The 20,541-nt window shown below is 49.3% G+C and overlaps 1 protein-coding gene across 2 annotated transcripts in view; it reads right to left on the bottom strand.

Moving 5' to 3' along the window:
• Positions 1 to 12,412: 12,412 nt before the first annotated feature.
• ACOT9 (acyl-CoA thioesterase 9) overlaps positions 12,413 to 20,541 on the bottom strand; it is an 872,728-nt gene continuing 864,599 nt past the window's right edge. For both annotated transcript variants that reach the window (XM_069639309.1, XM_069639308.1), the window contains one exon: positions 12,413 to 13,413. In XM_069639309.1, the coding sequence (XP_069495410.1) occupies positions 13,340 to 13,413 (74 nt within the window). In that variant the 3' untranslated portion in view covers positions 12,413 to 13,339. The remainder of the gene's footprint in view (positions 13,414 to 20,541) is intronic.

The following is a 20,541-nucleotide window of genomic DNA, read 5'->3' as shown; positions in this document are numbered from 1 at the left end:
GAGATACGGCACAGAGCGTGGCAGATGACGGGATACCTGGTTTCGTACTCAATGCAGGTGCCGCTAACAGCACTCGGTGGAGAGGATCCCCAGTTTATACAAGGGGTCCGCAAGTACTGGGAATCAGTGGGTCTGGCACCCTGGGAGACATGGCTAGAAGGGGAGGTATTGGAGTTCCCGAACCTGATAGTAGATATTGGGGTGCATAAGGGGCAGTATATAACTTATACCAGAATTGTCAAGAGAGTGCGAGCAAAGTGGCCAACAGCGGTGCTCTCCGGACAACCAGATGCCACCATGGAGGCGATATGTGATATTTCAGAAGGTGGGCATGAGATTTCCCCTATATACGAGCTGTTGGGGTCCAAGGTGGGGAAGGAACTGACCCAATTGAGACAACTTTGGGAGGAAGAGGTGGGAGAGCCCATGTCGGATGGGCTCTGGGAAAGAGCCCAAAGATATCATCCAGCAAATCCAATTATATGTCACACATAGAGCATACCTCACCCCCAGTAAGATCGCCAGGTTTTGTGGCCAAACGACTCAGAAATGCCCTAGGTGAGGAGGAGGCTGGGCTACTACACATGTTCCGGGCCTGCCCTGAGGTGGGGAGGTTTTGGTTAGAATTGAAAACATGCTTAGCAGGAATCGGTATTACACTGGAGGTGAAGTCGGCCATGGCATGCATGCTGGGGGGGGGATTCCCTAGGCCACGCAACTTAAGGCACACAAGCAAAATGAAAGACCTAGCATACATCCTGGCCAAACGAAGGAAGGATAGCAATGTGCTGGAAGGCAGCCCAGAGGCCAAGGATAGAGTTGTGGTGGGCTGACCTCTTAAAATGGGCAGAGGCAGAAACGGCTGCTTGGTTTGGCACGGTTTGCAGGGAAGGGGAGGAGGAGGTGGGACCCTTAATTGAATGGAGGCAGCTGGTGATTTCTATGAGAGGCCCCCCCCCCAGTCCGATCAGAGTGATGCTGATACGGATAAAGAGACGACGATAAACCCGCCTGAAGAATCACAGGCTGATGACATGGACATATTGGCTCAAGTTGGGGGGGGGGGGGAGGAAGGGAACGGGACTGAAGAATGCTGATTGTAACGTTATGGCGTTGAATTCGAAGATGGAAGTCCCAAGTATTGTAATGTTTGATGTGTTATGTAAAATACATTTTATAAAATTTTTTTAAAAAACTAGGTGGGGAATGAAAAGCCTAACTGGAGGCAAATAGGCTCCCGAGAACTGCCTGTCCAATCTCTGCATCCCTCTTGGAACCGGTGTCCAAGGAACAGTGCCTGCAGAAAGTCAAGATCGTGGCCCAAGTCACTGCCTTGCTGATAACCTCCCAGGAGGCGTGCCTTTGAAACACTACGGCAGAAGCCTTGGCCCTCACTGCATGCACATTAATACCCGCAGGCACCCTCTTGCCCACAGCAGTGTATGCTTCTGATATGGCCAGAACCATCCACCGAGCGATGGAGGTCTTCAAGTACCTGGGGCAGAGCCACCGGACGTGACAAACAGCACCTCTGTTTTCCTGAACTGTTTTGACCGGGAGAGGTAAAGAGCATCCTGCGCAGATCTAAGGAATGCATGGTCCTTTGTGCTTCTGGTTAAGGATCAGGGAAGAAAACCAGATCGTACGATTCAGATAAAAAGGGGAGACCACCTTGGGTAAGAACTTGGGGCGAGTTCAAAGGATCACCTTGTCATTGTGGAAAACATTGAAAGGTGTGCTTGCAGATATGGCCTGAAGCTCACTAATCCTATGTGCCAAGGTTAGAGCCACCAGCAGAACCGTCTTGAGCGTCACCCATTTGATATCAACTGAAGCTAGCAGTCCAAACAGCTTCCATTGCAGGGCTGAAAGAAAACCACATTCAAGTCCCAGATGGGATAGTGCCTATGTACCGGCAGAAACAGTCTTGACAGGCACTTGAGGCATACCTCGACCACCGGGTTTTCCACCGGAAAAATCCCCTCCAAATTCTTTTAAGCCCATAGGGCCGCCAAGTAAGTGCAGAAAGTGTTGACTTGGAACCCGGAGCGAGCAAGACGGGCTGAGAATGAGAGGACATCGTCCAAGGATCAAGTGAGAGGATCCACCCCAGCCTAACTCACCCAATGACAGAACCTGGCCCATTTACCTAGTATTGGAATCGGGTGGACACCTTCCTGGCTTCCTGGATAATGTTCCAATTACCTGCAGATAATTGAGCTGGCTTTAGTCTCAGCTGATCAGGAGCCAGGCTGCGAGGGATGGCTTGCCCAGGACTTGGTGTGCCACTGCTCCCTGTTGCTGCTTTAGGAAGCCCCTGCTGAGGACTGGTAGAGGAATGGCCCTTGTGTCCTGAGCTCCAAAAGGCACACCCTCAGTGGCCATTGAGGAGCTATGGGGATAAGCCTGCAGCCCACCGAATTCTGCGGAGGATGCTTTGGCGGTTGTCCCAACATAACAGGAACTCGTCGCCAAAGTGCCCTGACCCTAGCTCGCCATTAATGCAAATAGACGGCATTTGCAATTCTCCTGAGACGCAAAGAGGTCAACCTCTGGCCTGCCGAACCTCTGGATGAGCAGAGACAGGGAGCTGCTGTACAATTCCAACTTGCAAGTGTTGGAACCCAACCTGTTCAATCTGTCTGCTTCTGCATTCCCGTCTCCTGGTAGATGCACGGCTCTGATCCAGATCCCCTGTGACAGAGACCATTCCCAGATTGTGATTGACTCCATGCATAGCACCAACTACCTGGTCCCAACTTGTTTGTTCACGTAGTCCAATTGTCGGTTTGTACCAAGCACACCTTGCACCCGATTAATAGATCGAAAGGCCCTGAGCGCTAGGCCCATGGCCCGAGTTCCAAATGATTTATGTGGGAACTGTCCTCCACATTGGACCAGGAGCCGTGAATAGAAGAACAAGTTACTCTCTTACCTGGTAATGTTCTTTCGATGGGATGGTCCGATGACGTATTCCATATCTATGACAATGATCACCACAGCTGTGCTGCTTCGGAAAATGTTTGGCGTCTGCGTCGATGCGCCGTCCTCGAGGACCTCCTCCGACGGCCGACATCTCCCGATGTGATAAGTAGGACGCACGACGCCTCAGTTGTAGTTTTTTCCCAGAACGTGTGCCACCAGTCTTCTGCCAGTCTGACACACAAATCCTTGCGGAAACGTAAGCTGCAATCGCATAAGAAATTCTGTAGCGGGGAAGGTAGGGAGGGAGCGATATGGAATACGTCGTCAGACCATCCCATCGAAAGAAAGTTACCAGGTAAGAGAGTAACCTGTTCTTCGAGGGGATTGGGTCCTCCGACGTATTCCATATCTATGACAGACTCCCAAAGCAGTACCAATGCAAGGAGGTAGGAAAAAAATTTATAAAACTGAAATTTAGCATGCCCAATCAAATCGCGGAGTAAAGGACTGCCTTGCCAAAGGCCAGATCGTGCCCCCGGATGGAATCGAGGGAATAGTGACGTACAAAAGTATGTACCGAAGCCCAGGTGGCTGCATCACAGATGTTGCGAATAGGAACACCCTTCTGCAGGGCAGTAGAGGCAGCCATACCCCTGGTAGAATGGGCCCACAAACCGACCGGGGGGTCCTTATGGGAATTTCACATGCAAAAGGATCCACATTCTTAACCCTGCACCAGTCACAGAACTTTCTCCAACGGCAACGGTACAGGGACTTTGTTGCGGGCCTTCTGGCCAAAAGCAACACCTCCATCACATATTCAGGTAGGTCCCAATCCTTATACCTCAACCTTTCAGAAACCAAGCGTGAAGGTTGAGGGACCTGACCTCTGGATGGAGAACCTGATCCCCCTCCCGTGAGAGCAGATCGTCTTGGTAGGGAATACGACGTGCAGGACAGATGGACAAGTCGAGACGGTCCGGGTACAACGTCCTCCGGGTCCATGCCAGACCAATGAGGATCATCCGGGAACCGAACCTCTGTAACCTCTGCAGTACTTGTGGGATGACAGGGACTGGAGGAAACGCGTACAGCAGTGGGAATGACCACTCCACTACGAACGCGTCTCCTAAGGCTCCGTTTGGAGGAAATTCCTGCGAGCAGAACCTCTCGCACAACCGGTTGACACTGGAGGCGAAGGGATCCACTTGAGGGGTCCCCCAAAGGCCGAAGATCTCCAGGAGAATCTCCTGAGCCAACTCCCACTCGTGAGAGATCGCGCTCTGCCTGCTCAGAGCGTCCGCCGTCTCGTTTTCGTCTCCTGCCAGATGAACAGCCGAGATCGAAACTTCCTGCTGGATTGCCCAGAACCAGAGCTGCATCGCCTCCCTGCACAGAGGAAGTGACCCTGCCCCCCCTTTTTGTTGAGGTAGTGCATGGCCACCGAATTGTCCGTCAGGATCAGGACATTCTTTCCTCGCACAGACGGCAGAAAAGCCTTCAGGGCTAGCCTGACGGCCCTCAGCTCCAACAGATTGTTATGGAGTCTGGACTCCGATGGAGACCAATGACCGCTGACTGTCAACTCATTGGCATGAGCTCCCCATCCCGTGAGGGATGCGTCAGTCACGATCGTCACCTCCGGCCAGGGCAGTCAAAATGGAGCCCCCCCCCCCCTCATCAGGAGGACTGAGACCACTGGAGCTTGAGTGCCCATTGCAAAGATCTCATCCGCAACCTGACCTCTGGCACCAGAAGAATGCAGGATGCCATGAGGCCGAGCAGTCTCAAGAACTCGAACGCTGGGAGAGTCTGGGCAAGTTGAAACTTGTGCACCATCTGCTGAATGTGATGATCCCTCACCTGGGGAGAAAAACACTGCCCCAGGGACGTGTCGGGCACTGCTCCGATGTACTGGAGCCTCTGAGTTGGTGTCAAATGGGACTTCTTTAAGTTGAGGGAGAAGCCCAGCTTGTGGAGGGAGTGGCAGGTGACGGACAGATGATCCAGGGCTTGCTCGGGAGAGTGCGCCCTGATCAACCAATCGTCCAGGTAGGGGTAGACGTGAATCCCCCCTTTCCTGAGGTGCGCTGCCACCACTACCATGAGCTTGGTGAAGACCCTCGGGCGGAGGTCAAGCTGAGGACAGAACCCGAAACTGAAAGTGCGAGTCGCCAACCGCAAACCTCAGGTACTTCTTGTGCTTTGGATGGATAGGCACATGGAAGTAAGCATCCTTGAGGTCGAGTGACACCAACCAGTCCTGAAGCTGAAGGGCCTGGAGGACTTGAGAGAGAGTAACCATCTTGAACTTGTCCTTCCTGAGGAGTTTGTTCAAACCGCGCAAGTCCATGATGGGTCTCAATCCCCCGTCTTTCTTGGAAATCAAAAAATAAGGGGAATACCATCCCTTGTTACTCTCCGCTACAGGCACCAGTTCTATGGTGCCTTTCTCCAGCAGGGATTGAATTTCCTGCGCAAGGAGTGGATCCAGACTCTTCAAAGAGAGATTCCCCGGTGGATTGTCTTGAGGCCTCTGCCGGAAAGGAAGACAGTAGCCGTGGGCTATGATCTCCAGAACCCACACATGGCGCGCCACTCTGCAAGATGCTCTGCCAGCCTTCCCCCAACCGGCAATCCATGGAACATGGCCTCATGACTGAGCTGAAGCGGTTGCGGCGGTGCCTGAGGGCAAAGAGGCAACAGCCCGAGCGGCCTTGGCACCTCGAGTACCTTGTTTTCCACCTCTGGCACTCCTAGGTTTGCCCCTTTGACTGGCAGCTCCTCTCGCTTTACCAAAGGAGGAGTAATAACGAAAGGAACCTCCCCTCCATTGCTGTCCCCTAGGACAAAAAAGCAGAGGTTGTCGAACTGTAGCGCCCAACGACTTTGCTGCAGCTTTGGAGGTCTGCAACCTCTCAAGGCTCTCGTCAGCCTTGCTGCCAAAAAGATGTTCCCCGTCAAAGGGCATGTTGAGGAGCCGGGCCCTGCACATCAGGAGCAAACCCCGACTTCCTCAACCATGCAAACCTGCGTATCACGGTGCTCGCCGCCATGGACCGGCTGACGCAATCTGCCATGTCCAAACCCGACTGAACGGCCTCACACATGGCATCCTTGCCATCCTGAACCATGGCAAGGAAACCATCCAGTTCATCCCCTTTGGGAATATTTCAGCCTCCAAGGAAACAGTTCGACAGAGTGTGCGTGAAACGAGACAAGGCACAAATGGAGTGGGCCGCCTGAAGCGCCATACACCCTGAAGAAAACACTTTCTTCGCCCAGCCGTCAAAACGCTTGTCGTCCCCATCAGGAGGGATGGTAGGGTACGACGCCTGCTTTGCCGGGGCCGTAGCCGCCTGCACCACCAAACTCTCCGGAGTAGGTTGCTTGGACAAGTAGCAGGGGTCACTACTGGCTGGGCGGTATTTTCGCAGCAAAGACTTGCTCACTGCCGGGAGACTCTCCGGAGCAGTCCAAGTCGCTGCCACCGTTCTTTGCAGAGCCATATGGAATGGCAGTACCGGGTCAGTTGGTGGACCAATGTCGAGGATATCCATAAGGTCATCCTGAACAAACTCCCCTGGGGGAGCAGACCATTCTAAGTACTCAGAGACCTGTGACATAAGTCGCCGGTACGAAGAATCGGCATGAGTGCCAGGCTCAGGCCTACAAAACTCCACCTCCGGAGAGGTGTCCAGCCCACTACCATCATGTAGGGACTGCCTCAGGTCCTCAAACTGGCTATGGCCCGAGAGAATCTAGTCAGGCATCGTGTCAGGCACCATGCCATCATCAGAGCCCTCATCCACATCTGAAATGAATTCCAGATGGCGGTAAGAAGGCACAGAACTGGAATCAAAGCCAGGCTTGACCTTGGCCAGAGCCTTCCTAGGTGGTTCCCCTGAGCCACGGGGTACCCCCATCGAGACAGCCCCGGAGGGCGTCAAGCGAATCAGCGTCAACGACAGACACGGCGTAAACAGCATTGACGGCGTCGACACAGGCCTCGAAGGCGGAGCCCCGAGCGTGTCTCTCGACATCCTGGGCGCCGACGGCAGCAACAACTTCCTCAGAGGCGGAGCCTCGAGAGAGTCTGTCGACGACCTCGGCGCCACAGGCGTCGACGTCTTCCTCGAAGACTTCACAGGTTCACGCGGTCTCGAGCGCGTCGAGGACGGGGACCTGCACCGGGCATGCCGAGAACGATTCCCTTTGTCCGAGCAGGACCTTTCCTGCGAATCGCGACGACCACCCGAGCCCGAAGGCGTGCGAGCGGCGTCTCTCGGCTGATCAAGAACGACCCCACTCAGAGGCACGGACGGACCAGTGCCCTGCGATTCGAGAATCGCCAACATTTTCTTCCCGAAGGAAGCCCATTCCTCCGGTGTCGCATGCTTGGTGGGGTAAGCGACCCGCCGACGGGCGGAGTCCTCGGATGAGGACGGGGAAGGTGACCAATGACAGCGCTTCCGGGAGTGCCTCGAAGAGGCAGAGGAGTGGCGAGACCGACTCCGGGACCGAGACCCACTGGACTTCCAATGACAGCGCGGAGAGTCGCCCCTCGAGTCGTCCGTCAAAAGCCCCGCAGACCACGACTTCCGGGGCTTGGACAACCTTACCTACCGATAACTTCTTGCTGTCCCGCAAGACTTTCGACGTGAGCGACTGGCAGTCGATACAGTCATCCGTGTCATGGGCCTCCCCGAGGCACCAGAGGCAGGCGTCGTGCGAGTCCGTGACCGACATCTTGGACCCACAGTCCCCGCACTTCTTAAAGCCCGGACGCGGTGTGGAAGACGAGGTAGACATCTTCACGAAGAAATCGTACACAAACAGGTTCGAAGAACCGAGATGAACAACAAACTCCAAAGAGTCGAGGCGTACCGAGATTCACGAAGCGAACACGTTCGCGAAAAAAACGGAACGGAGGCTACGGGCGTCGTGCGTCCTACTTATCACATCGGGTGACGTCGGCCGTCGGAGGAGGTCCCCGAGGACGGCGCATAGACATCATCGACGCAGGACGCAGAAAAGTTTTCGAAGCAGCACAGCTGTGGTGATTACTGTTATAGATACGGAATACGTCAGAGGACCCAATCCCCTAGAATGTATGTTCAGGGACCCCCGCACCTCAACCCTGGAGGAATGAATCTGTTGTCACCACTAGCGAGGGCTGAGTATGTGCAAATGAAGCACCCACTGGAACATTGCTGTTGAGTAGCCACCACTGTAAGTCCGGGTGATGTGTAAGTGGAATGAAAAGTCTGTCTGAGACCCAGTCTCCTGGTCCCAGGATGATGCCAGATGAAGCTGAATGAGTCCCATTTTGAGTCTGACATGCTGGACAGTCCGTATGCAAGAGGCCATGAGCCCCAGCAAGTGCTGAAACCACCACGCTGATGTTGTAGAGTTGGTCAGGAAATGGCAGACTGCCTTCTGAAGAGACTTCAAACTTTCGGTCGTAGGGAAGACTCTCTGCGCCACTGTGCCCCACCTGACCCCCAGAAGCAGGAGGTCTTGCAAGGGGCGAAGCTGCGACTTCTTCTGGTTGACAGAGAAGCCTAACTGCTGAAGGATATCCTTCAAACTGCTGGCACGAGAGAATGGCCCCCTCCAGTGAGCTGGATCTCATTATTCAATCGTCCAGATATGGATACAGATGGTGGCCCTCAAATCTGAGAAGGCCAGTAACCGCATTCATAAGTTTGATAAACACACACGAGGCAGAGTAGAGGCCATACGGCAGCACCTTATATTGGAAATGGTACGTTATAATCGTGTACCGCAGACATTTCCTGTGCGCTGGGAGATGGAGACGCAGATGCACATCATTTAGGTCTAAGGAACACATCCAGTCTCCTGCACATAGTGACTCCACTATCTGAGCTGGCGTTATCATCTTGAAGCGTCTGAGAGGGGGTGAGAGATTGAGCAAAGAAAAATCCATAACTACCTGGTTGTTCTTGGGTACTGCAAAAATTCGGAAATAACCAGAGACCCTGTCCAAAGGCGGCACTGGTTCCACAGCCTGCATGTTCCATAGCTGTAGAGGAACATGGGGTGGGGAGGGAAGAGGAAGTCTGAATCCCAGCGATACCAGCGAAAGCATCCAGAAGTTCGAGAAAAAAACGTTTCCAGCTGCTTATGAACAAAGCCAACCAAACCCCAACAGGAGTGTTGTGGCCCCTGAACCTCATTGGTTTTTATTGTTAGCGGCCGGTGCAGAGGAGGGGTGGGGGAGGTGCAAAATACCCTGTGGTACGTTGCTGCATCCTCCTGTGCGAAATAGGAGACCTGTACGGTTGTGCCTGCCCTGGCCTGAGCGAAGGGCTTAGGCCCAGGTTTGGTAAGAATAGCCAATGACTTGGCCGTCTGAGTGGATGTCTTTTTCTTTGTAAGCTCGTCATCCTTGGACGAGTGGAATAATTCCAAACCCTAGAAGGGGAGGTCAAGGATTCTGTCCTGTACATCAGAAAAGAACCTGGTTGCATGTATCCAGCGGTCCTCCACATTTTATCCCCCACGCAAATGCCCCTGCTGGCGGTATCTATGTGGAAGACAGTGTACTCCAGGAGGTCCTGCGCCATTGATCTTGCTTTGGCCAAACCTGCCTTACACGCTGCCTGCTTGTCCAGAGGCAAGTCCAGGAGAAAATCACCAATCTCCCTCCACAACTTTTGATTAGCCGGGGCGAGTAGTGCTTCAGCGTTGACCTGTCTTAGATGAATCCCAGCATTGAGATAAAAAAATTAAAAGAATTCCTCAAGGATTCCAGCAGCTTGTCTTTTTTAGAAAAACAGCTGGTAGCAGACGCAGCCACTCAGGAGTCAGAAGGCTTGGAATGTATAGAAGCTGCCGCCACCACCGAGATGTACGGCTGAGGATAAGCCGTGAGCAGCACCTGTTCACTCTCCAGCTGCCTGACGGCTATCAAGCCATTTATTAAGTTGGGAATTGACCTCGGTTTTCCCAGGTCCTCTTTTTCTGGTTAAGGGATGTCCTTCTGGCTTGCCGATCTGAGAACCGGCACTTTCGCTAGTACCCCCCTGGTTCCTGCTGCGCCCGTTCTGATTACGGCACCCTAGAAACTGCCAGGCCTTGAAGCCGGTCATGGAAAGCCTCAACTGAAGCCGATGTCTCGTCCTCATCTTTGTTATCAGCATCATCCTGCGACTGGTGTGGGGTGCATGGAGCGCCCGTCTTGCGAACTCAGAATTTCCCCCTGTTGATCAACGCCCTGTGGGGCTGGAGCCTGGGCTGGCGGCACCTGCATCAGCAGGGGCTGAGGGACCTGCACAGGGAGAAGAGGAGGGTCCGCTGAGAGCGGAGGGATCAGAACACCTGGTGGCTGCAGTGGTGGCCCTGGAGGCAGCATTTGCAGGAGAACATCCTTTATCTGATCCTTTAGGTACCCCACCATTTGCTGAGAACAAATAAGGGCCAGGAAACGTTTGAATAAGTTTTCTTCACAAGCCCCTTGATTGGCATGAGGGGGGGGGCTGGGCCCAGCCTTTTGAGGCACTGGGCCCTCAGGCCGGCTCATTGTATCTCGGGACCTGCGTTGGGTATCCTAAAGGCCGATTGGTGTATATGTACCTCTGGGGCGACCAGTCATCCGGTAGCCTGCCGGCCACTGCCATTCCCTGGGGAGAAAGAACTGCTACTCCAATGCGTTGCCCACGCAGAAAAAGAAGGCACCCTGTGCAGTCTCATCTCTGAGCCTGCTTCCAGCCAGTGTCGGCTTTGCCATTTGTTTGGATGACATTTTGTGGCCCGAAACTACATCTTGAGGAGAAATGCGCAGAAACCTGGAGTCCGTCACAGAGTCCGTCACCGGTGCTGCCGGTGACTTATGACTGGGCACTGTAGATTTTGCCCCCACCTCAGAAAGGATTCCGGGAGGCGTCACGCCCTCAGTCGTTTGACTGATAGGCGACTTCTCACGCCTGGAACCGACTTCAGAGAGCTCCGGAGGGCCCTCAGTTATGGAACTGGTAGTCTGAGCGATACCCCTCAGGCTTACGAAGCCTCTTGTACCCGGGTGCAGTAGCGCAGCTAGGTAGCCCCTCGTAAATATGCTGGGAGGGCCCCTCGGCACGCGCAACAGTAGCTTTTACCGCTTCAGGCCTAACCTCGGTGTATGAGGTTACCTTATTGTGATGTAAAGATTTTGACAGGAAGTCCTTGAGATGAACAGGAGGCGATGTATTAAAGATCCCTGACCGCGGGATAATCAATTATTCAATGACCATGGAGCAAGGGCATGCTGCACCCACGTCCCACTGATGATCAGGCCCCAGGCACTCCAAACAAAGTGCATGGGGGTCCGATGCAGAGAAGGATGCACGAGGCACACTTTGGGGAGGCGAGGCACCGACAGGCGGTGAAAAAGAAAGCAAAAAAAAAAACACGGGAAAGCACAAAAGATTATGTCCACGCAAGCTGCCACGTCCTTTCCGGTCCGAGTGGAAAATGGGACTGAGGCGAGGTACTGGATGGCAGGGCTAGTGGTTGTTCCTACGCCCAGGGCTGCACCCCGGCACGCTATACAAAATTTAAAGGGGAAGCTCAATGTTACGCTGCCAAAACATTCCCGTACCAGACGCTCTCAGGGATAGAGGAAAAGCGACAGGACATACGAGTAAAGTGTTAAATCTACTGATGCTTTTTTAAACAGGACGTCAGTGCAAGAAACAAGGGGCTGAAGGCACACTTGGTTAAGACATTTATATTACAAAAGGAGCCCCTTTTACAGCTGCAAATAAGCCATTCATCCTCAGCAGACAGCTTAGAAATAATACTGGAATGGACAAAGTATGTTACTGCTTAATTCAGATAGGCCAGAGATCCTTGGAGGATGTGTTCTAGGCAGAGAAGGCCAGGTACTGGGCGGAAATGTACATAGGAATTATTAAAGCCATGGGCAATCAATGAGTGGGTAAAGAACCAAACACATACAAGCTGTGTGCCCCTCCTCACATGCCACCTCCCTCCTAGCTGTGCTCCAATGCAATCGTTTGGCTTTTAGATGGCTCTGAAGCGCCACCAAATAGCCAAAACTAATAAAAAATGATGGAACATAGCAAGTCTACAACTAATCCTGCAAGCTTTGTAAAGCGTAATATATTTTCCACTTGAAAGTCTCATACCACGTAATGGTGTTCAATTATGCTGCTCCAGAGTGTATATGGGGATATAATATAAGCAAACGGGACAGTGCAGAAAACAAACAATTCACATTTTAAAGTGGTTGCAATTTAAAATATTCATGCTAATGTTGGCCTGTGTTTTTCTGGTGGTCATGTAAGGCAGGCAACATTAGTCAGATAAGGTTTGCTGTGGAGTTCTTAGGAGAAGCCCGTTTCACATAATATGACGACCCACAAATTACTTCCAAATCATATTTTGCTTAAATCGTGAAATTACAATTCCTATAACAGAAGTTGAATGGAATCTTTAACAGCATGACTATATTACATTATAATCACTGGGAAAACAGTATATTCTTTATTTTCCTGTGTGTTTACATGATTTATACTTATGCATGTAGGCTTTTCATGTGAGCCTTACAATGGAAATAGCGCAATTTTTGGTATACAACAGATAATGCTTTATTTGGTGCTCTGTTTTGTATCCTGGTCATGTGGTGTGCTATTGCTTATGAAAGGTTTGTATAGATTGTTTATTTGAAAGACAAGTAGAGGAGGCTGGCAAAGAACTGTAAAATTGCTCTGGTTTTCATAATGAGTCACTTGAAACAACAGGGGCTGGTAAGGCCCCCTTCAGTAGCAACATGATATAAAACGGTTTATGTTACACATTTCCTATATGAACAAAACGATATGTAATAATATTGTGTTTCTATAGTGTGGTCAATGCATAATAGTGATATATTAAAAAGACATTCATGTATTTTTAAATTACATATAAAAAAAAAGTTTAGGCTTTGCATCTGTTGACAATACATCATTATGGGAAAGGTCGCAGTGCCCGTCCACAACATTTTTTAGTCCACAAGTTATGCCTGTGAATATTACTTCTCATGGCCAAGAGAGTTGAAGCAATCAAATATAACAGAAAATCAATACCATTAAGTGCTATTCAGGCTACTGTGTGGCTTTAGATCACCAGGAAAACTAAAAGACGCAAGAATAGTGCCGTCAAAAGATGAACTATATTATTTTTCACCTCCTCATATTAAACTGCAAGAAAAGCTGAAGAAAGGAAAGGATGGTTCATGTGCCTACTAAAATGTATCAATCCCAATGTCCAGACATGACTAGCAGTACTACTTAAGAAACACCTTGAATTCACATCTCCCCATCTAGTACATTCTACGTGTAAAAGAAATCATCTTTGGAACATGATTTCAGATGCATTTTTTTCTTCCAAGGCATCTGCTGACAGTGCATTATTCGTGCATAGCATTCTGTGTTGAACTGCTGCTTTCAAAGTGTCGTTTTCCATCCAAGTACAGCATGGATTCTAATGAAGATAAAATAGATGAAATTACAATTGTAGATGCATACTACAACAATGTAACTGGCGGCAAAGATAGGACTAAAAGATCACACAAACAACATCCATATAATTCAAGTGATATTAGAACATGGTTGCAATTCTATGTTCCTCCAGATAGGATGCAAACTAGCTAACCGGTTCTACCCAATATATATCAGTGACGATGTAATACAGTAACATATTAAATAGCATTTATTTTTAAAAGTATGGAGTCCATCTAATCCTGCAACCTTTTCTTCAATGGCCAATATCATAACAATCGAGTTTATGTTATGTGATAACTGACAATTCTGAGCCACAATGGGTATGTCATTAATATACGGATGACTTTTTTCTTCTATTTTAGAAGAAATCATTCTACATTCATGAATAATTATAATATGAGTAATTACATTTTGTACTAAATAGTTTTGTAAACCAACATAAAAAAAAAACAAATTGATCAACTGTTCAGTGGTTGGTTGATGAGATTTGTCTTCAATAAGCTAACATTGAAATGGATAAAACATGCATGTGTGACGTCTCCAATGATATATCTAACCAGAACACCTTTAGTCTTTACTTTGGAGTCTAGAGGGTTGGTGAGCTTTTGCTTTCGCCACCATTAGCAATACAGTATTTCAGATAAACTTTAAAAAATATGAATATTTGTGCAGCTGCACATTGTGCTAAAGTTGACCTGTTATTTTAGTGAATGTGGCAGAGAACCTCGACTAATAGCGTTCATCTACTCCAATGACTAAAGCAGACAGGTTATCAGAAGCAGATTGTGTAGCCTCAGTCGCTCCCATGTTAGAGCATGACTCCACTCCTTTAAACTGTGTCTCTGTGAGAGTCCCAAACATCACCTGGTAAAGTCGCCCTGGGGAACACTATGCCCAATCCAAGCTACATGCAATCCAGTGCATTACCTAAAGCCCCCCTTGCACAGATCACCACTCCTGTGACAGATACATTGGCCAGAAATGTAGAGTGTTCATGGAGTATGGCTTCTAGGGGTAGGGCATGATCCACCTAAATCCACACAAGAAAGCACGCTTGCCAATGTGCCTAAGCTGAAGAAGGTAAATCTTTTTTTCAGAATGCAAAATAAGCCAACTAAGTAATCATTTATAAAACACCAGTGATGTGTAAGCAACGACAGCAGAGATAAACCACTCATTGGTAGACGGAGGCAACTAAAAGCAGAAAAGGTAGAACATGGACAAAGGAAATCCTGTGTTATACATATGTGAATTTTCACAAAAAATTAAAATGTCTGAAAAATAAATTACTTACCATTCTGTAATTTTCTTTCTAGTACATCAGCCCTTTCTATCACAGAGTCCTCATTTTCCAAGTAACAGGCGCTTCAACCAGATTAAGAATCCAGGAATTCGCACTTAAACCTGCAAAAGGAGGCCATCGTAGCAGCCTGAAAACCTCCAACAGCCGGGATACAAAACTGCAAGGCAGAGGTAGCTGCCAAGCCTCTGGAATGGCAAGCCCAAAGACTCCAAGGCATATCAGCATTCAGAAATTCAGAGAACTATCCATCTGGACAGGGTTTGCTTGGCAGCAGCCCTCTCAGTCGAGCACCAGGAAAACCGATAAAGAGCTCTATGTCTTTTCTGAAACTCAGTAACTTAGTACCCTCCGTTGGAGAGCAATCAAAAGGAGGGGGGGATCTGAACCACAGATGAGATCGAACTTCCATTTTACAATCCATGTGTGCCGTGGAGCCCTTTCTGTGGGACATATCCTGAAGCAGAACAAATTGCACTTCTGATTGAGGCTGCAAAGGAAAAAATCCACTCGAGGGGTTCCCAGGAGGTGAAGATCTTGTCTGGGACTTCAGTCCGTTACCACTCGTGGGAGATTAAGGTCTTCTCAGAGCATTGTGAGAAACCAGGTGGTGTCTCACCCCTCACCCATCTGTCATCTAGGTGGCCAGGAAACTGCCATTGCTTTTGGATCCAGTTCCTGGGGATGGACCAGTGTGCAAGGATCACCTGGGTGAGGGGTCATTGGGGAGTGGGACACCGGATGGTGAGACGCGGTATCCCCTTCTCTGTAACACCTTTACCCCATCCTACCCTGTAGGATATTTAGAAACTCTATCCCCACCCTTTTACAACACAAACACTTTCTCACAGACAGCCTGCTATGAGAGAAAACCCGAGCAGTATACCTGACATGTCCAAATAGTCGGGCAAGGTCAGGCTATTACAAACCATTACACACACCTGACTTCCATTACACTTCCCCCCCCACACGGATAAAAGGTGGCGCACATGTGCACACGCTGAGCGAAGCAAAGCACACAAGGAAACAGCAGTTGCAAAATGGCAGCTGAGCAAGTGAGGAAAGACAGCAAAACCAAAGGGGATCGCAAGGAGGGAAATTCCCTTGACCTTTTTGACATGGAACCGCTACTTTCCAGAGACCTCGAGAATAGAAAGTGTAAGACCAGGAAACCAGTCTGAAGAATCCTGCACTGTGTGTTGGAGATACCTGGGGCCCTCCCGGGTCAATAATCAAGGCAGGGAGAATCACCAGCCGCTGTGGTACCGTCCTTGGCTCCAAGAACAAAGCATCTTCAGTAAAGCCAACACAGCACTGTAGAAATCAATATGGCCACGAAGCACCTTCTATCCAAATTGTTTATTAAAGGTGAATGGGTGGAACAGGAGCATGAAAGGTGGCAAGCTAGAATGATGCAAGAGGTTACCTCTCCAAATGTTCACATATGGCAGGATAATGGGCCGTTACATCAGGCACAGACAGACTTATTTGACACGGAACAGCAGAGATGAGCAAATTAAAATGGCTCAGCTCACAGCATATATGTACTTCTATATGATGATCATGGAAGAAAGATACCAGGATAGTGTAGCCTCTGTGCAAAACCAATCTGAGCTTTTGGATCAAGCACAGAGAGAGTTGAAACAATTAGAGGAAAAAGCACAACAGAGCCAAAATTCAGAGTTAAAATTAGAAAACGTGACAGCAGCAAGCGAATTTAGAGTGCGAGCCTCAATTTTCTGCACTGCAAGAGGAGTATCAAGGAAGTGTTGAGAGTGCGAGTCAACAAAAATAAATTAAGCAGGTTGCGCACAATAGAGCCTATTTTGGAGGACATTTTCGCATTTCAAATTCAGATTAAACAACTGAAAGCTGAAAATACCCAGCTAGTCATTAGGGATCTCAATTTCCAGGGCGAATTCGATCAAATGCGCCAAGATCGCAACAATTTCAAATAGAGAGACCAGCTCAGGGAAGAGAATAGGAAATTGTGTCAGGTGAAAAGTGCCCTGTTTCAGGAAGTGCGTCAGTTAAGGACGGACATGGAGAAAAGTGAGTAATGTTCTCAGGAGCTGACTGACATGAGGATAGAACATGAAAAATTAATGGAATATGTGAGGCAAGCAGAGTTTGACAGAGCAGGCAACACATGCCAAAAGTTCACAAAGGGCAGAGATTAGTCTCCTGCAAAAGAAGGTCTGAATATGCCCAGACAATACAAGATGCACAGAAGGAAAAGGAGTCCCTTTGTGAGGAGAATAAGGGACTCCTTGACCAAGTATTGGTACAAAATAAAGTGCTAGAAGCTACTCAAGCACTGGTATCAGAGTTGAAAACTCAGGCCTCTATGTATCGCCAAGAGATGGGGGCAGAGAAAAACAAATCAGCGATTGGAAAAGGAAATTTGCTGGCTCGGGTTCGTGTTCACACACATCCAAGATGGGGGCCAGGAGCACAGGGAGAGATTCTAGCCTTCATATGCTGTATACTTCCCCCACCATGCACGGCACAGGAAGACATCAGAACGCCACATCCCTGATGGAACAAACGCAGTGGCAGATACCGCGCTGACATTGAAGCGAGAGGTAAGATGCACATAATGCTGCAGCCTTACTATGTCCGTTCCGCAGGTACACTAGACATTTAGTGAGACACCCACAGAGCGAGCACACGTCTCACTCTGTCCCTGTCTGTTTTGCCCCCCTATAGGGGAATCTGCAGACGCGCTTCCCAAGTAGGCAGCACAGACGCTAGGCAGACACACATACCAGCCAGTTAACTCGCCTGCACGGCATTTTTAATCAAGGTAATTTAAGCAGTATTACATTATAGGGCTGGATTGAGTTGCAGTGACAGTAGCCATTCTGGCTATCCACTTATACTGGACTGTTTCTCCCATTTCTCACTGCTCCTCAGGAGTCTAGCAGTGCAGACATTTTCACCACCCATTCGGGCATCAGCACCCTGATTGTGTTGTCCAATCAACTAAGCGACGTGGCCCATCTAGCCACCAGGTAATATGGCCACAGAGTCCTAGATTGGATATCCGGAGCATCCTGTACACTGGCTGTAGTAGTAACCTCTGACACTTTCACAGTCTAGTTTACTCACCTGGTGTGGGGCAGCCTCCCCAGTTGTACCTGCCTTCCCACTTCCAATATCCCCCCCCTTGCCGCCCCACCCCCCTTCCTGGGGTCCCTCTGGTTGTAAGTGCATGAACGCGGTGCCCATTGATGGGTCCCGGTAGTTTCATAGCACATCGTCTATCCTTTCATAAGAAGCACTAAAATGTGAATCACACTACTATACCAGTCACCATGTGGGTTCCGGGTATTGCAGTCAGAGGGCTAACTATTACCTCCGATTCCTTCTCTTGTGCCTTTACCTCTAGGTAACAGAAGTGCTCCAGAGACCAGTGTCTCTCTAAGGAATTCATCCACCTCAAACAACAGATCCTGAAGAAGATGATCCAAGTTATGAGAATCATTGTAACCGGTCGACCACATAGGGCATGATTGACCTTATGCTGTAGACAATATTCCATCGACCTGGATATGGCTATGTCTTATAACTTAATGACATTGTTTCTAAATTTTGTAAACCTATTATAGCCTATTCAGGCATGCTCTCCAGCTAGTGCATTTTTACAGTGCCGACTACTCAGCATGGGCTCATAATGGTTGTGTCTGCCTCTCAGTAAATGGTAAATTAAAATAAATCACAAAAATCCTAAACGAGGACAGCACATTACCATTTGATTAGAGATATATATAATGTACATTATGCCTCTAGAGTATTAGCGCCAATAGCCCATGCTGCAGCATCGTTTTTTTAGTAGTTGCATGGTTTTGCGTGTTGATAAGAATTGGTATGAAAGAAGTTTAGATAGGTACAGCCTCTCTCCTATCCCCTGTTAGATAGGAGTTACAACACTCAGACCCTAGGGATAGAGGGCACCACATAGGCAGGGATAGGGTGTTCTTCCTATAGGGAGAGCAGTTTAGTGTGAATGAAGAAGTGGCACAGCAATACCACACGGATGAGAACCCTCTGTTCTAAAGTAATCCCTCTCCAGTGACCGTTCCTCTGTGATACAAAGGGGGGAATCCTCCACCATACCCGGGATGAGGAAGAGGAGTACTCCCATGTGCAAAAAGGGGAGTACAAGGGAAGTGACCCTGAGAGCCCACAGCACCACAGGGGAGAAGAGACCAGAACCTGCAATTCTGTGAGGGATTCCCAGTCTCAGAGGTAGGGAGCACCTAGAGGACAGGGAGTGGACCACCAATGGTAGCAGCTCTCAGTCAGAGGGGAGTGCACTTAGGTACAGTGGAAAAGAAAGTCTGCCAAACAGGAGAGAGATCTTGTGAAAGACCCAATTCGGCAAATAAAGGCCATAAAGAGCTTTATGACTGATACCACAAGAATGGCAAATACTCAGTATGGGAGCGTCTAGAACTGTATGACCAAATGATGACATCATTTGGTATAAAGAATTATCAAAATTACATGGAGTTCGTCAAATGGACATTATCTCCCGGAATACTCCAGCTTCTTTGCAGGGCTGGAGACCAAGATCACCAAAGATGGTCCACCTATAAGGCGGCTATCTTAAAGCATTGCTCCGTTCACAGGAACCCTGAGGAGGCCCGCAAGGCGCCTACAACCGGCAGTGTGGGGAAAACAAAGCACCTAGAGAGATTGTGCAAGAGCTGAAGCGGGTATTTGCACAGAACTCTAGGCGGGTGAACACCAATAGCCGGGAGTTCATTAACACTTACTCCAAGCGCTCCCTAAATACATTATGACCCAACTGGTAATGGACTTCTAGGATTGTAGGACCCTGGATTGGGTGATAGAACAGGCCACCCGGATTCGGCCACCCAGATTCATGAAGTACAAAAGCCCTCTGAAAACAAAAATAATCCTAAAAACCCCAAACTATCAACCACACCCACTGCTGCAAAGGTGGCAGAGGTGAAAAATACCTCCATATTAGACTTGGAAATAGGGAGGCCTAAAAATACTCCTTCCACTAATACTAATAAGCAGAATGAGAGGCAGAGGAGACCCTCTGATCCAACCCAATCGGGTGGTAGCAAGGCGTGGTATCCGACCAATGCTCCAGATGACCCTGCCACCTATATCAGCCCTAGATAGAAGGGCAATAGACCCATTTTACGGTATGTATGAACTCCCCCGCACTAGGTGGGGTCCAATCAGAACCTCAGGAAACCTCCCTCAAAACTTCCCTCAGAACATCCCTCAGGAGGGAAGAACTACTACACCCCCCAACCCAAGTTTCTTTCCCAGATACACTTCAAACCCCAATTTCTAGAACAATCCTCTTCTCTTCCCGCTTTCAGGCCAATAGATTCCCAAATCATGCAGAGGGGAGACCAAGGATGGAGGGTTATTGGGGAAACTCAATACCCGAGCTACCCTGTGAGATGGGACAGCTACCCTTTCTGCGAGCAGCAAAGGTATGAATCGAGACCCCCCTATCAACCAGAAAGGATGTCTCAACTGGAGCGCCAGGTCAAAATGAAACAAAACCTGGGTTGCATGTTGAGGGCTCAGAACAGCTCAACACCTGGGTCTAGTGCCCCAGATCAATGACGGGGAGAAACTGCTGACAACCAACAGGTTCCAGAGGAGGAAGCCTGGGGGGAAGGGGGATGCAAAGCCCTAGAGGAAGCTTCCTTTCTCACCAGAACAAAACCCAAGGAAACCTCTGAACCTAAAGACAAATCTCGCACCCCCGAAAAACTCAAACCTAGGGAACAAAGGGTAAGTAGGAGAAATCAA

Source organism: Ambystoma mexicanum, chromosome 7q, assembly GCF_040938575.1.
Source record: "Ambystoma mexicanum isolate Mex_15411 chromosome 7q, UKY_AmexF1_1, whole genome shotgun sequence".
Classification (NCBI taxonomy): domain Eukaryota; kingdom Metazoa; phylum Chordata; class Amphibia; order Caudata; family Ambystomatidae; genus Ambystoma; species Ambystoma mexicanum.
Note: the sequence above shows the minus strand (reverse complement) of the source record. Positions and strands in the feature narration are given on the sequence as shown.